The 16473-nt window shown below is 44.1% G+C and overlaps 1 protein-coding gene across 1 annotated transcript; it reads right to left on the bottom strand.

The window, feature by feature from the left end:
• Window positions 1-568: 568 nt before the first annotated feature.
• Gp2 (glycoprotein 2) lies at window positions 569-16199 on the bottom strand. Its single transcript, XM_052200314.1, has 11 exons — window positions 16117-16199; window positions 14878-15013; window positions 11984-12427; window positions 10553-10663; window positions 9838-10049; window positions 9186-9334; window positions 7809-8054; window positions 6728-6890; window positions 5094-5178; window positions 3465-3509; window positions 569-870 (listed from the first exon to the last, which is right to left on the bottom strand). The coding sequence occupies exons 2-11, from the start codon at window positions 14963-14965 to the stop codon at window positions 812-814; spliced, it is 1602 nt and encodes a 533-aa protein (XP_052056274.1). The 5' UTR covers window positions 14966-15013; window positions 16117-16199; the 3' UTR covers window positions 569-811.
• Between the last annotated feature and the right edge of the window lie 274 nt (window positions 16200-16473).

Raw genomic sequence — 16473 nt, 5'->3', positions numbered from 1 at the left:
AGTGCTTCCATGAGATCCAGCTGTAAGGCATTTTCTCTTCTGGGTGGCTAGTAGTCTTGGGTTCTATAAGAGAGCAGGCTGAGCAAGCCAGGGGAAGCAAGCCAGTAAGTAACATTCCTCCGTGGCCTCTGCATCAGCTCCTGCTTCCTGACCTGCTTGAGTTCCAGTCCTGACTTCCTTTGGTGATGAACAGCAGTGTGGAAGGGTAAGCTGAATAAACCTTTCCTCCCCAGCTTGCTTCTTGGTCATGATGTTTGTGCAGGAATAGAAACCCTGACTAAGACATCGACCATGGATACGGGAGAAATTTACAATGTCTAGACCTCATGATCAACTATCATCACGTTATTTAATATAATCTCTAGAAATCATAGTAAGGAAAGTATCTGATATACCTCCAGTGTACAGGCTCCCAGTGTAGAGATGCATGTAGTTCTAGCAACCACTGTAGTGGTGGAGGGTATAGAGAAGTAGAAGTACCAGTCTCCCCTTTGAGAGTCTTCAACCTCCTCCCCACAATTACATGTTCCCAGGGTGACTAAATAGACCAGAATGGAAACATATCACATAGAATAAATGCAAGGGTCAATGTATTCAAGTTATCAGATGCCAGGACAAGAGACATTTTGAAAGAATCATGGGATTTGTCCTTTCCCACCCACTAACAGGACAACTCTTCTAGGAGTTATCAATATGCATTGCATTTCCAGAGCTGTTCACATGATTCACAGAAGGATCCAGTGTTACTGAGGGATGGATGTGAACCATTGCCAGAGGGAAGAACTTTAAGGCCAGGTGCCCAGCTGGCCTCTCAGAACAGCCAAGCCAGGAAGACAGGCAGGAAGATCATGGGCCAAGCCAACAGGAACCCTGAAACACAAAGACATAAGTCAAATGTTAAGCTTTGATGACACTGAGCAGCCAATGCCAGATGGCCTCCCTGTCACTTGCTGCAGAAGAACCAGAAGGTAGCATAGCTTTAGATTTGGTTGGGATAACAACTGCTTTTTCCATTTTCTTCTGGCCACATAGAAGGGAGTCTTCTCAGCCTTCTTTGCAGAGAGGTGATAGCATGAGTCTATCTCTTGTCAATGCAAAAGGGATCGAAATTACAAATTTTTACTTGTTGAATAGTAATAAAAAGCCTCCAGCATGCTCTCTCATTTGCCAAATATCCCGGATCTGACTCACAGAACATAGTGATGTTCCCAGGAATTACCACAGGGTAGGAGGAATATGAATTTCTAAGGACTAGATCAGAACTGTATCCCCTAGCACAAAGGCATAGAGGATTTAGGGTTATTGGCTATAGTTGGTCCATCACTTATACTGACTAATAATGAAGAGGCAGAAAGATGAAATTAGAATGCACCACCTCTGAGGTTTGACTATTTAGATTGGAATCTCAAGTCTGCAATTACCTGGGTGGACATGGACAAAACATTATGCTTCCTTTTGCCCAAATTTCCTTATATAGAAAATGTAACTATTAATGTTACCTATTGATATATCAGGTTTCATAAGGTTTAAATGAATCAATTCATATAAAACACTCAGTGTAGCATTTGTGGACTGGGAACTATAGTGGCAACCTGCTTACATGGCAAACCTGTGGTCTTAGGTTCAATCCCCAATGCCACAATAAAATGCACATAAATATGCATAAATAAATGCACATAAAATATGTTCCTAGAATATGGTAAGCATTGTATAGTGTTGGTTTTGAAAACTAGACTTTGATATCTTGTGTGTGTGTGTGTGTGTGTGTGTGTTCTGCATACTATTATATGTTCAGTGTGAAGGAGGGGGAAATATTGGATGGCAGTTGATTAGTATAAGCATTTCAACCCCCTTTGACACCACTACCAAATATGGCATCTCCCCACCCCCAACAATTCAAAGTAATTTGGTGGTGCCATAGAGAGTGGGGATGGAAAAGCATGATCTTCAGAAAGATGAATGTATGACAGAGAGTTTTTATGAGACATACGTGAATGATGAGTTAATGCTGAAACACCAGAATTGAAAGTAATGGCAAACTATGAGAACCACAGAACCCTCTTGTGGCAGCTTGCTCCCTCTTGTTAGATCCATTCCCTCCACCCCTAGAAGGTGCCAACAGTCCACTGGAGAAGAGAGACAGCTCAGCAGGCTGGGAAGTCACTGTTCTGATCAGTGCTGAGCTGAAGGAGTGATGGAAATGGAGAAGAACTGAGTAGATGACTCCAAAGCGTGTTTGCTCTGTGCTCTGTGCACACCACACAGTGAGTTTTACTTTTCTGGATACCACCAGAAGTTACCACTGAACTGTTCTTGTCTGGGAAATATTTAGAACATCACAAAGTTGAGGTCTTGAACATGAAAAGAACATTTTTCTGTCTATGTTCACTGATATCTGTCTTTCAGAGGATAGAAAAAATAAGTTTCCTATCTTGTCCAAAACACATTCTTCAATGTCCCTGGTCTTAAATTCCAAGTCATTCAGCAAAGCCCCATCTGTGCCATCTGAACTCTCTCGACCACCTCTGGTGTGGTTAACTAGGCCACCATACACTCCTGCTCTCTTTACCTGCTTGTCACTTAGCATCTTATGCCCCTGTCTTGTTTATTTAGTCAGCTGTTGTTGTCTGTGCCTGTTCAGCTCCATTTACCCAATACTTCCTGATCCAGAGACATTTTCTCTCTAGGTCAAATATTTTCTCTAACAGATCTTCTGATTCATGATCTCTTCCTGCTTTGACCACTAAACCATCAAACACTGTTTGGGCATCTGGCCATCCAAAACAGAGATTCTATTTCCAAGCTTCCTTGGCAGCCAGGTATGGCCACATAGCTAGATAATAAACAATGAGATATGAATGGAAGTGTTAGGTGCCAGCTGCCAGTATGTTCCATAACGCTCATTGTCTTCCTTCACATTCCCCTGTCCTGAACTCTGGATGCTAAATTGGACCATTAAGATGATGACCTCACCTGAAAGGGCAAGCTGGAAGGAGCTTGAATATTTGATTGATCGCTCGATTCTCTTACACATAAGAATTCACTTTCATGTTAGGGAAATAAACTTCTGTCTAATTTAAGACTTTATTATTTATGCCTGTAGCTACTATCCCACCATCCATCTTTTATTGCTCATTAAACTATTTGGTTTTGGTTTTACCTATTTATTTCTCATCCTGGAACACAGGCTCTCTTAGGGAAGGCACCTGCTCTGTTTTGATCGGCATGATGTTATCAGTTCCTAGAGCAGTGCCTGGCACACAGTCTCCCTTGGTAAACACTTGCTGTTCAGCAACTGGCTCCACTGCTAGATTATCGAAGCACCCTCGGGTTAGCCTCATTTCACTAAGCCATGGTCCCCAGCAGAGCCTGACACACTGAAGGGGATGCATAGGTGTCCAGAGGGCAAAAGGACAGAAGGAAAGAGACTTGGCAGGGCTGTGAGCAAGGCATAAGTCATGTACCTGCAGGGCGAGGAGTCCCATTCGAAGTATCAGAAGTCTGAGCACCTGTGGACAAGAGCAGTAGGTGAAGGTCTCCTTGGTCATGCTCTGATGGCTGCTGTCATAGAGCCATAGCTGCTCCCAATCCTGCTGGGTCCCAATCACCACCCCCACAAGCAATCCTCACTGTGAAGGCTTCTGTCACCAGCAGGCACAGAGCTAAGCACATTCCATCTAATTTTCCTAATGGATCTGTGAAGAAAGTACCTCCATTCCCCACTTGCCATCGGGAAGACAGAAGCACAGTGATGTTAAGGAGCTTGTTATGTTGATTTTTCAGACAGTAGCAAGAGCTGGAATTCCAGCCCCAGATGGTGGCTACTTCCCATTGTCAGCTAGAGGTGCATAGAAAATGGTAAAGCCCAGCTCAGAGAGTGTGTGTGAGGGGATTTTCCAGAGAAGTCAACTAAAGGAGTCAAAAACTTCCCTGAATGTCTATAGTGCTATTCTATAGCCTGTGGGCCTTGTGGGGTTAAGAGCAGGAAGTGTGAAAGTTCCATATGACTCACTCCTTCTCTCTCCCTTCCCTCCCCCTCTACCCCTCCCCCTCCCTTCCCCTTCCTGGTTGCAATAAATTGAACAGCTTTGTTCTACCTTACCTTTCTTCTGTGACATTCTACCTGACTAGAGGCCCATAGATTTGGAGGCAAGCCACTGTGGACTGAAACCTCTGAAACCAGGAGGCAAAACAGTGCTTCCTTCCTTTAAGTCAATTCCTTGGTTACCCAGTCACAGAAACAGACAGCTAACAAAACCTGTGGGCTTGTTTCCAAGGTGGATGCCCATAATGCCTCATCGCTCTGAGAGCTCGATACGGAGACAGGACCACTCAGGGCAGAGCCTCCTTCATGGGCTAGCTCAGCTTGTTCATCACAGAGGCAGAGCCGGAGAAGGGCTACCTCCTGAGGCTGCCCGAGCAGCCAAGCTGAAGATACACATAAAACTGTTCAGCACAGAGTGAAAGTGAAAATATCATGATTTGACTAGAATTAACATTACTGCATCTTCATTTCTTCAAGACAGAAAGTTCTTTCTTTTTTTGGTAGGAGGAGCTATTGACTCCTCCATTCGGGTAGCAATAAAGACCATGACAGTACTGTAGTCACTTGTATAGGCTAGGTGAAGACTTAGAGGCTTCATAGTTGCATAGCTACCCCTCTAGCCTATCTCCAGAGGACCATAGCTACATTTTGGAAAGCACAGTTACCCTTAAAGGCCCTGTAGAAGCTGTGGGGGAAAGGCAGTGAAATAGACTCATCTGGTTTCATTTTATCTTCTGCCAATCATAAACAAGTGATCTTAGATGAATCTATTATTCTCTCTGAGCCTTGAATTTTAACCAATTAAATGGAAACGATCATAGGATGGATTAAGTATTCTAATGAATGCAAGAGTTACATCTAGTTTCTAATACTTAGGCACCACCATAAATGCCAAAACAGTTCTGCTCATAGAAAGACACATTCATCAGTGATAGGTGAACCAAGAAAGTAGAAAAACCCAGGGCTACTGACATTGGTGACTCTGTGCATCTAAGATTAATTAACAGCACTTGGCCAGCTATCCTAGCACCAAGTCTCACCCACTTACTTCTCTTAGCGATGGGTCCTAAATCCAAAACCCTAGTATAGTCGATGGCTGGTCCACTACTTCGAAGTCGGCTTGTAGAGCAAGACTGTAGAGACATAGAACTCTTGTTATATCAAAATGTAAACACCTGGTCCCTATGTGCAGCATGCCATGGATATGGATATCTGTCCACCTGTGGCCTAAGCACTTGGATAGCCCATCATATGGCCTTCTTTGTGATGGTGTGGTGTCTGTCAACTGAGAATTCAGTCAATGCTTTAGCACACCTGAGTTTGAATCTCATCTCTATCCTCTCTTATATAATTGGAACAAATGTCTTTAGTATAGTCAAACAATTCATATCTGTTTTCTCTAGTCAGTTACTCATACATTCATTTATTCACTTAAGCATACACACGTGTAAGGTTTCTCAGTGATCCTAGAGCTTGACATTCTGGCTAGGCTGGTGATACAGTGAGTTCCCCCAAATTCTCCTGGATCTGCATTTCCAGGACTTGGGCTACAGACACATGCCCCAATCCTGGTTCTCACATGTGTTCTGGGTGCCCAAACATGAGTCCTTGTGTTGGCACAGCAGATATTTGACTATAGAGCTCTGCATACCTGGCTTTAAATATTAAAATGAACCATAACAGTAGCACCATAGAGACATGTCAAAAAGCACACAAGGAGCATCAGCCATTCAAAGCAGCGTCCAGTAGGGGTGAATGCATGGGTATTCTGCAGAATCTCAGATCAGATGGGGGAACATCTCAAATCTGATATTCTAGCTCTCTGTGGGGCTATGAGAAAGGGGCTTCTCTAGGCCTTGGTTTCTTTATCTGCATAGCGAGCCTTCATTTGGCCATTGGGAGAGCTCAGTTAGGTAAAGATGTGAGAGCTTTAGTGCAGTGCCTGACATAAAGAGGGGACTGAAAAGGCCTTACCACAGGGTCACATGTATGCCTCATCTGAAAGCCTAAGGTCCAGAAGTCTTCAGCATTTGGGAGTTTCTCAGATTTGGGAATATCTACACTCTTTACAAGTTACTCATTTATAATAAGAGAATCTGCAACCCAACTATTCCAAAATCTGAAACTTTTTGAGTTTCATCTTGGCCTTCAAAAACTTTAAGAGTTTGGAACACTTTTGGATTTGAAAGCTGAATCAAGGATGCTTAATCTATAATATCATAATCATTCATTATAGATTGTTATGCCAAGGAAAACTGACTTGCCTTTTAAAGAGACAACAAATACTCATAAATAGGCCTTGGGGATACTCCAAGTCTGTGCGGCAGTCTTCATTGCCCTCCTTTCTTACAGTCAGCTACCACCACCTGTCTTTCCACTTCTTCAAGCATCCGTCCATCCATTTAATCATCCATCTATTCAGCCAATTCCTCCCTCTCTTTCCTCCCTCCTTTTCTCCCACTCTCTCTATCCCTCCTTCCCTCTTTTCTTCAATCCTTCCTTCCCTTCTTTCTTCCTTCCTTCTTTCCTTCTTCCTTTGTTCCTTCCTTCGTTCCTTCGTTCCTTCCTTCCTTCCTTCCTTCCATGTGTTTATCCAACCTTCTTTCCATCCATACCTCCATCTGTAAACCCAATAAATGTATGTAGAGAGCCTACTGGGCACCAATCCAAAATGACACTCACTGGTTGACACTGTCTAGCAGTGAAGTCACACAGGTAAACCTCACAATGCAGGAAAACTAGGTCATAATTTCCAGCAAACATGAACATCTGCACTGAAAATCGGCTTTCTGAGGACACACCATTCTCCTGCACATTGATGGTGGAATCATGTTGGCTTGGGCATCTAGGAGAATGAAAAGGGCAAGGGTGTAAATTCTAAGCAAATGCTGGAGAATATTAAAGATCTCTCTGCCCCACCCTCCTCCCATTATACTTTTATGACATTTTTCTAGACCATTGTTCCTCGATAAGCTTGTATGGTTTAAATTTTGGAGTGCAGAGTTTCTGGGACATGTCCCAGTTTCGGTAAGTAATCTAGGGCTGGTTAATCATTCTTGTTGCCCCTCCATGGTCTAGTTTATTTGTTTTTTTTCATATTATTTTAAAACATTTTTCTGTATTACTGAAAATTGCATACATATATACAATAAAATGTGATCATGCCCTCCACTTCCCCCCAATTCCTCCCTGTATCCCTTGACTGTCAAAGAGAGATGATCTGTCCATTTTATATAACTAATATGAACACCAGTGGGGCTGATGTGTATATTTTCTCATCACAGTGCTTGGCATACAGCTGAGCTCAATGAAAAGTTTTACCAAGGACCATTAATATGATTTGAACTGTGACCTCTAGGTAGGCATTTCCTTTGTTTTTTATCATTAAATGACATCCAATCACATCCTGTCCTATGTGTGTAATATTATGTTCACTTTAATCAATATAAATATCTATATAGTGGTCCATTATTAGTTTATTGTGCTATGTTTTAACAGTAAACTTAATAGAAAAATTATCAAGAACACCGAAATGGAAAATGATTGGTATTTCTTTACCTCACTCATCCAATTTGTTTTAATACTTTAGGCTAAAATATCAGGAATCACATTCCAAGATCAAACAGGATGCTTACAATATGTAACGCCAAATTATTTCCAAATGGAGTGAACCAATTTACACCTCTGCCAACACTGGATAATATGTTCCCAAAAACTTAGTTATCACAAAAACAAACAAACAAATCCCAGAGTTTCCTGATACCCGTTCTGGATGAAGAAGTACTTCACGGGGTCATTCCTGTCTTCTGAAGGGGTGGCATAGCAGTTGGTAAGCAATAGTTTGAACCTGGAGGTATCCCCTCTATTCAAGAAGGCACCCACATAGAGGATAGCCTCCACTGGAAGCAACACTTCAGTTCCTTCATAAGGGTTTGCGTAGCTCTGGTCTTGGAAGAGGGCCATCTTGACATTGAATTCTCCTGCTCCATCCACATTAATATATAGGGAACTGAGACAAGGAAAAGCAACAAGAGTGGAAACATCAGGCTTTGACCAGAATAGGCAAATGAATCAAGCCCTGTGGTAGTATAAAATTACAGGAGAAAAATGCATCTCTGATCTCTAAATAAACTAGTTGACAATCCCTTGAAGCAGAGCACTTATTGGCATCTAAGCACTGGACATGACAGGCAGTTGAGCCTGTCTCCACCCATTTCACCCTGTGTGACAGGTACAGTAAGCTCTTACTCAAGGAACAAGGCTTAGTACATAGCACCCCCATCTTATCACCTGGGCCACAGGGTGTGAGGTCAGCTCTTACAGGCCCACTGTGTTTAGCCTTACATCTCTTCTCTCCACCCCACAATCTACAGCTGAACCCAATTTGGACCAGATGAGCAGCTTTCATTTTTATATTTATTAACATGGGCTCCAAGACACTTACAGCCTGTAAACTTTTGAACTTTGGCATTTTTATCCTGTTTTAGCCTGCAATTAAGAGCCCAGGAGGCAATTGGAAGACAGGACAGGCACCCAGGATTTCTGGATGACAGTTTAGAAAAATCGCCTGGCAATTCCAGGACTATATAAAACCCAGTCCAATGAGTTTCATTCCAGGCAGCAGTGCAGTGAGAAACAGATGCAAACAGAAGCCTGGATCCCGTCCTACCCAAACTGTTGCTTCATTACTGCTGAGGATAGGTGCTGTTTCTTCAAAGGCAGACTGGGCTTAAATCCCAAGCCTGCAATAAAGCCTTCCTGTCCCCTTCTGATCTCTACCCCACAGAGATTAGGTCTGGGACCCATGTCCACTGACCCAAAGCACCCCAAGCTTCATCTACATAGCATTGTCTGATAATCAAGATATGATTAGTTGTGTACTGCCTTTCTTCTCAAGCTGAATCGACAGTTCCTGGAGGTTTATTTTCCCCTGGGCATATCTTAAGCACTGCCTCATAGTGAATGTCTTCACTATTCACAAGTGCCTTGATCATGCTGAATTTTCTTAAGCTATAATTCAGAAATGAAGAATTTTAGGGAGTGGAAGCTCTTGAAGCAGGTTGGTAACACTGTGTGGACATCATAGATTGTGTGATCAATGTCAGACCTAGAAGTCAAAGGTCAAAGGTCAAGACAATACCTTACAATGGGCTGGAGTGCAGTTTGAAGGCTGATGTTCATGTCCAATGGGTAGGCACACTGGAAATTGACATTGAGGAGGAAGTCCCTGATAATGAAGTCAGTGGCCAAGGAGAGGGTGTTTTTGTAGATGGCATGGGTCCCATTGTTCTTTGGCACAAACAAAAACAAAACAAAAACCCATATGTATTTATTATGCAGATGTGTTTAGGTATATCTTGAACTCAGATCTGTCTGGTTCTATAGTCAGTGTTCCCAGACATGGAACCCCATTGAATTCTGGCCTCCAGGGAGTAAGGGTTTCTCTCCAGGGAGTAAGGGTTTCTCTTCTGCCTGTCATGCTAGCCCAGAGTATGAGAAACTCAGAGTAAACACTAGAAAATGAATGACAGACCCTGTGGAAAAGCTGGGGATTTATGTTCTTGTTCTTCCCGCACTGCCCTTAATTAAGATCATCAAAATCAGAGCCAAGTTTATAAAGCTCAGGTGTTAATCCCAGCCTAAGCTTTTTAACATGAACCAGAGTGTGTAGATTCACATAGCTCTGGAGTCCCAAAGAAGATAAGACATTTGCCTAAGATCTCACAGTTAGGAAGATGTCCCCATTAGCACAGATCCTATCCTCTAGTAGCTATGGTGGGAATAGCACTTACCTCCAGGATATTCCCACAGGCATTAGCCTCAACAGGGCTGGTCATGGACACCCAGTTGTTGGGCTCATCTTGCATGATACCACTGCAGTTCCGGTCATTCAGGTAGGTAATGATCTCCTTCTTGAAACCCAAACCTCCCAGCAAACACTTGTCCAACTTCACCTTGATCTCATTATCTCCACAGTCCAGAAGAGGCTGTAAACTCCGAGAGTCTAGGAGGCCAAGCGTGAGGTCAGTGGAGTGGACAGGGGACTAGAAACAATGATGGGCATCTACGTTCTCTGCCTTGCAGCACACCCACCATACCCACCAAGTTGCTGAATAGAATAGATGAGGTCTGGGACCCCAATAGAAATCACACTCAGACAGATAAAGAAGCCTCTGGTCCAAGACTTCTAAGCATCTGAGTAACAGGTGTGGCTTAGCTGCTGTTGGGAAAACAAATGGCCCCCCTGTATTCCAGACTAAACCAAAGCCAGATGCCCACACTACAGCCACCTGTTGATACAGTATTCCAGCAGCTAACCTGGAAGCTTGGTCTGTCCCCACCCTCTCTTCTCCTTGCAAACCCACTGGCTTTGTAATAAATGGCCCAAATAATTCTCAGGATTTCCCCAATGTTCATTCTATGGTCCCTGACTCTGGTCCCTGCCTTTTTCTGACCCACAAGCTAAATTCCTGTTGCCCTGCCTACTCAGTCCTAGGAGCTGCTCACCAGGAACATTGAGGTCCTGCCTACAGACACAAGTCCAGTTGTTATTTTGGAACACGCATTCCTCCTCGGGACGACAAGTAATCTCACACTCATTTAATGGAGTGGAGGGTTCTAGAGGGAAGGAATGGAGAAAAGGGATTAAAATGCAGAGCAGGATAGGTCTGAGTCCTCTCAAGCCAAGGCTCTCATTACATCAGAGTCTTTCTAAACATGAGGTATTTGCCAGAAAAGCCACAGACTCAATTCATATTGTGTCTCCCAAACCCAGCAGAGGGAGTAACATCCCTGAAACTGTCAGGCCAGCCAAGCACTATGCTAACTACAGTCCTATTTGGTTCACTTGACCCCTGTGGTAGAAACGTGTGATGAGGCAGAATCTCTCTCTCTCTCTCTCTCTCTCTCTCTCTCTCTCTCTCTCACACACACACACACACACACACAGAGTTGCTAGCATTACAGGGTCTGGGTTTAAGTCCCAGCTCTTCCCATTCCAGTTCTGTGATACAGAGACAGCTGTGTGACCTTCCTGTGTTCCAGACCCTAATAGGAATGACTGCATGGATCCTAGTTCATGGAGCAAGCAGGGAGTTTCGGTGCACTGGTGTGATTAAAGCAAAATGGTAGTGGGTACACTGTGGGCAGTGTACTGTAGACAGTGTGAGCTGTTAACTTTACCCTTTGTTTCAGATCAGAAAGCAGGTTCTAAGAGGAGTACAATTTGAGACAAGTAAAATTTGAATGAGCTTGTGTTCTTTATAGTGTGTGTGTGTTTCTATGTGTGCATCTGTGTGTCTGTGTGTGTCTATGTGTATGTCTGTGTGTATTTCTATGTGTGTGTTTGTGTGTGCCTATGTGTGTGTCTGTGTGTTTCTCTGTGTGTGTCAATGTGTCTCTCTGTGTGTTTGTGTGTGTGTCTATTAGGGTCTGTATGTGTGTCTGTGTGTGTCTGTGCTGTATACATCTTTGTGGGTGTGAGCACTTACGTATCCACAGAGGATAGAGGAGGATGTCAGGTGTCCTGCTCAGTTACTCTTCACCTTAATGGCTTAAGCCAGGGTCTCTCGTTGAACCTAGGTCCGTCATCTTGTCTCTGGTCCCCACAGTCTTGGGGTAGTAGGCATGCTTGGCTATGCTCAGTTTTTTACATGGCTGCTGGGGATTTGAACTTGTGTACCTGTGCTTTCACTGCAAGCACTTTTACCTGCTGAGTCTTCTAACTAGCCCAATATAATGCAACATTCATTTATAAGTCAGACTATCTCACACTCAAATATAAGTTTCAAGCTTGTACCTGGCAGGTCCCAAATTACATTTCCATGTGTATCCCTGCCCCAGTGGTGGCCGCTTTGATCAGTCTCCTCCTGACTGCCTCACCTGAATCCACTAAGTCCTAGGCACTAGAGCTCACCCTTCCCTACAGCTGCTGCTTACCTGTGCAGTATCTCAGACTGCATTCAGGGGTGCCCTGTAACTTGTACACATAATATTCTCCTGATTCTCCTGAACAGGTCTTCACCTGGACCTCAGAATGCCAGAAGCAACAATTTTCATTCCAGTTGGCACAGGCTGTATGGCTGACAATGCCATCTCCAAGGATGGGGTGAGATCCACTCAGCCACATGGGAGCGGAGGTGTGGCACCGGAACACATCCACACAGGTCTCCGGCATCTTCACTCCTCCATCACCCACAAAGCGGTACCAGCCACTCAGGTGATTATCACACTCCTCTGATGACTCCGTGTTCTCTGTGCTTCTGGTGGGATCATTCAGGATGGTGTGATTCTGGCAGGGGTCAAAGCAAATTCCAGCGCTTGGAGAGTTAGGGTCTCCACAGTCCAAGTCTGAATTGGACCTGTTTCTGGGACTTCCATCACCTGGAAAGAATAGAACACGTGTGGGTTTATTGAGCAACTCCACAGCTGTGGGGGTTCTTATCCCTTCTCTATTTTGCTTTGGATGTCCTAATGATCCCAGTGAGGCCAATAGGTATACACTGTAGTAATTAACACTAAACATTGTCACTCAGAAAGCAGAATGATCACTAGCAAGGACATCAAGGCCACCACCTTGCACAACCCCCACTGCTCCACCCAGAGTTACAAAGAGCCTCCCTGTGGGTCATGAGCAAGACATTGTATGTATCCTGCTCAACCACTGCTTGTTTTGCTCATAAATGTAATACAAGGCTCTCTGAGAAAATCCTTAGACATTAGTAAAGTGAATTAAGCAGAAATAAATATTGGCATGTTGCTTAATTTGGCAAAAGATAAAAGTCTTAAGATAAATAGCTTAAGATGAAAGTTGTCCTAAGTTGGACCCATCTCTAGAAGCAATTACAATTTGTTATATTGCCCTTAGAATTTTCCCATGTATGTGTGAATACAAACACACACACACACACACACACACACACACACACGCATACATGTACACACAGAGGAAGAAAAGGGGGGAGGAGTGTGCAGTTTTTTAACCTATTATAAAATCAACATTGTTCCCTATCAGTAGGTAACTGATCCACCTAGAGTTACAAAGAGCCAGCATCTACAGATGTATCATGTCAATCACTCCCAAGCTTAGTGTTATTGGTATATTATTGGCTGAGTTATTCATTATTGTGCAGGTGTTGTCAAAATAGAATCAACCCTTGGCCTCTACCCACCCAACACAGAGGCTGCTTCTGAAGACTCCAAGCATCTTGGATGGTTTCTGAAAGCCAAAATTATCTCCACTGAAAACCATTCACCTAATAGGACCATTTCTGTTTTAGGAGAAAGTGAGCTATCATGCATGAAGAGGCAGAGAAATAATGAAGGGGGTGATCAGATGCTGGAAGAGGGGATCTAAGAGCAGACCTGCTGGCTGCTGACCTGGAAAGGTGCTTATGCTCTCCGGAGATTTTTTTTTTCAGAGATTCTCTTTAAAAATTAGTTTTGTGTAGAGGTCTGAAGAGATAGCTCAGTCAGTACAGCACCTTGTAAGCGTGAAGATGTGATGTTGAGCATGGAGAACTCACTTTTAAAAGCTGGGCACAGTGGTATGAGTTCCTAATCCCAGTGCTGGGGAGGTGGGAATAGGAAGGTCCTGGGGGCTCACCAACCAGTCTACCTAGCCGACACCGAAAGTGAGAAACCCTGTCTTATAAAGCAGAGTGGATGGCACTGGAGGAATGGCAGAATGGAAATAGCATCTAAAGTTGTTTTCTGGACTCCGTGTGTGTGTGTGTGTGTGTGTGTGTGTGTGTGTGTGTGTAGACCCTAACTCTCCAAGCGCTGGAATTTGCTTTGACCCCTGCCAGAATCACACCATCCTGAATGATCCCCCCCACACACACACAGGATGTAGAGAAGATTCTATTCCATTATTCTGTTAATATTCATAAAATAAATATGCAACCATTAAAGTTTGTGAAGAATTTCCCAGGGTCCTTTTTGGTAGGTATGTTTCATTTGAGAGATAAAGCCTTCAAGATTAAATGAGATGGCTGCCGTGGTGCCACACGAGAGCCTAGGTCCAGCCGGTTACCTCCAGAAGGATGAATGAAGCACACCGTTGGGCTCACAGTATTATATGTATCAGTGAGACTTCTTTGAAAAGGAAGGAGAAAGCTGTTTTTCAGCCTTGCTCATGTATGTGTTTGCTCTAAGGAGAGGAATTGTGGTCCTTGTTATTCTTGGATCATTTCCCACACACCCTGTGCTTTCCCACGACAGTAAGAGCTCGCTTCTCTCTCCACCCTCCCACCACAGAGCTTACATTTGCACCTTTAGCTTAGTTGGGAACATTATCTATAACTGTCTGGGTTGTTCCCATCTGCAGATCTTAGGAGCTGGGTGTGGTGATCTATCATTTTAATCCCAGTATTCTGCAGGCCAAGACCAGAGGATGAGAGCCAGCAACACACACACACACACACACACACACACACACACACACACACTGAGGAAGGAGGGAAGGGCGGGGAAAGAGAGGGGGAGAGGGAAAGAAGGAGAGGATCTTTGGAAAATAGAGATATTGTTAAATCTAGCACTTTTTTTTGTTGTTGTTCAACATGAGAACTTGATTAAAGACGGGAGAAGGCTCTCCCTTCCACTTGCAGTCTGTGCTCTCTAATCACCACCTGGAAGGGGCAGCAGAAGCAAGGGTTACTGGCTCCCCTGCCTTTTCAGGCTATGAGGGATCCATGACTGCCTTGCCCTCTAGTCTTTGTTTCCAATTCTCTGTTCCCAGAAGCCACCGAGCATCTTTTCCTCCTCCTTCCCTCTGCTCCCTCCCTCCCTCGGTGTCATTGAGCATCTGAGATCCCTCATGAGCAGACACTCACCTTGATGGGTTACAGATGGAGATACCAGGGTCAGAACGCAGGAGGCTGCAGCCAGCCACAGCAGGTCACAACCCACCATCTTTTTCATAAAGTGAGGCTTGCAGGTTACTCTGCAGCCTGCAGATTCTCCATAAATCTATAGAAAAGGAAAGGTTCCCATCAGGCCAAGCTAACAGACCTTTAGCCCCAGGGGGGGGGGGGGTGGGGGGGGTAAGGTTGAAACTCCTATCGGTTCAGCACCTATCATGTGACTCTATTTGCTTGAAGCCCCTTTCATAATTTGTTTCACTTAGGTCTCTGAACCACTCCATAGGAAGGTGCTGTTATGATTCCCATTTTGTTGGTGAAGAAGTTTTGTTTTAAGAGTACATAATCCAAACAATATTTATACAGCTGCATCTCTGCAAATATGGACATACATAGCCAACATATGGCAATAGGTCCAGGCTCTCAGAACCCAAACTGTTGGCATGACATGCAGAAATGGAGTGGGATGAGAATAGGGGCTTTCCAAGAAGAAATCCATAGCAAGCTAGCAAAAGGTGGGTCAGTGCTGCAGAATGACCAATAGCAGTATTTGCAAAGTCCCTGCACAGGTGGCAGAAGACACTCTCTGGAAATTGAAAGCAAGAATTCTAGTGATTATTGGTATCTAGGGAGGAGAGTTCTGGCTGTCTTGATGATAGGCCCTCTGGGATTTCACAAATGTAGCACTATGTTAGATTGAATTCTAAGCCCCTTTCTCTCTGTACAGAAGAGGACATACACCGGCTTCCCAGTTTAAAAAGAATCACATGATGAAATAATTAATGAATGAATAAGCAAGCAAATAAGTAAACAAGCAATAGAAAGACAAAAATGTTTACTGACTTCAGGTGACACTTACCCTCCTGTGCCCCAAAAGGGGACTTCTGGGTGATTTTTTTGCAGCCTCTAAAAGAAGCAAATTGGGGCTAGGAACCTGTTTCTGGCATGGATACATTATGAGAGAACAGAGACGAGGAGCACCCAGTACTATGTTTTCAGAGATGCCAACACAAGTGAGCACCTATGACTACCCAGCAGGCTTTTTGGACTATGAACTGACTGATCTGAGGAACAATTGACAACGGTTAAGGTCCAGAGTCTCTTCTGGGTTCAGGAAGCTTGTAGATGACCCTAGCAAGCCCAGTACATAAAGAGGCTGAAACTCACCTGCAAGGGAGAATAAATCGTGCTGGACTTTGGAGCAGGACTTACCGTAAGAGAAGAACCCAGAGTGTCTGCCCAGTGTGGGAAGATAGCCTGCTGCCTGCCTCCTTTATACTGACACTCCCCACCCATGTGGCTCTTCATGATTGGTGCTGAGGTAGAACTGGCACTAAGTTCCCAGGCACTAGGTCTTGATGAACACGGGTAAGATAAGCCATTGGCCATCAAGGATAGTGAAAGAAGGGCTTTTGTGCCACCGGCACGGAAACTCTTCCAGAAGGCACTGTTTCACACAAATGTTTCTCCGTAAGCACCTGCAATATGTACTTAAGGCTGGCTACAGCAGGCACAGTCAAGACCCTGCTATCATTATTTTCTCACATCAGATCCTCCAGTAAGCCCATA

This window comes from Apodemus sylvaticus, chromosome 1, assembly GCF_947179515.1.
Source record: "Apodemus sylvaticus chromosome 1, mApoSyl1.1, whole genome shotgun sequence".
NCBI lineage: Eukaryota > Metazoa > Chordata > Mammalia > Rodentia > Muridae > Apodemus > Apodemus sylvaticus.
The sequence above is the reverse complement of the archived record's forward strand: the minus strand, read 5'-3'. Positions and strand labels throughout refer to the sequence as shown.

Excerpts from the sequence above, each read along its gene's own strand:
- Gp2 (XM_052200314.1), bottom strand. The coding sequence starts at position 14,965 with ATGAAAAAGATGGTGGGTTGTGACCTGCTGTGGCTGGCTGCAGCCTCC. Across the intron at positions 8,055-9,185 it reads GCACTCCAGCCCATTGTAAG|TTCCCTATATATTAATGTGG; the intron begins GTATTGTCTTGA and ends TCCTTGTCTCAG. Across the intron at positions 5,179-6,727 it reads CTGCTAGACAGTGTCAACCA|TCTTGCTCTACAAGCCGACT; the intron begins GTGAGTGTCATT and ends ATGTCTCTACAG.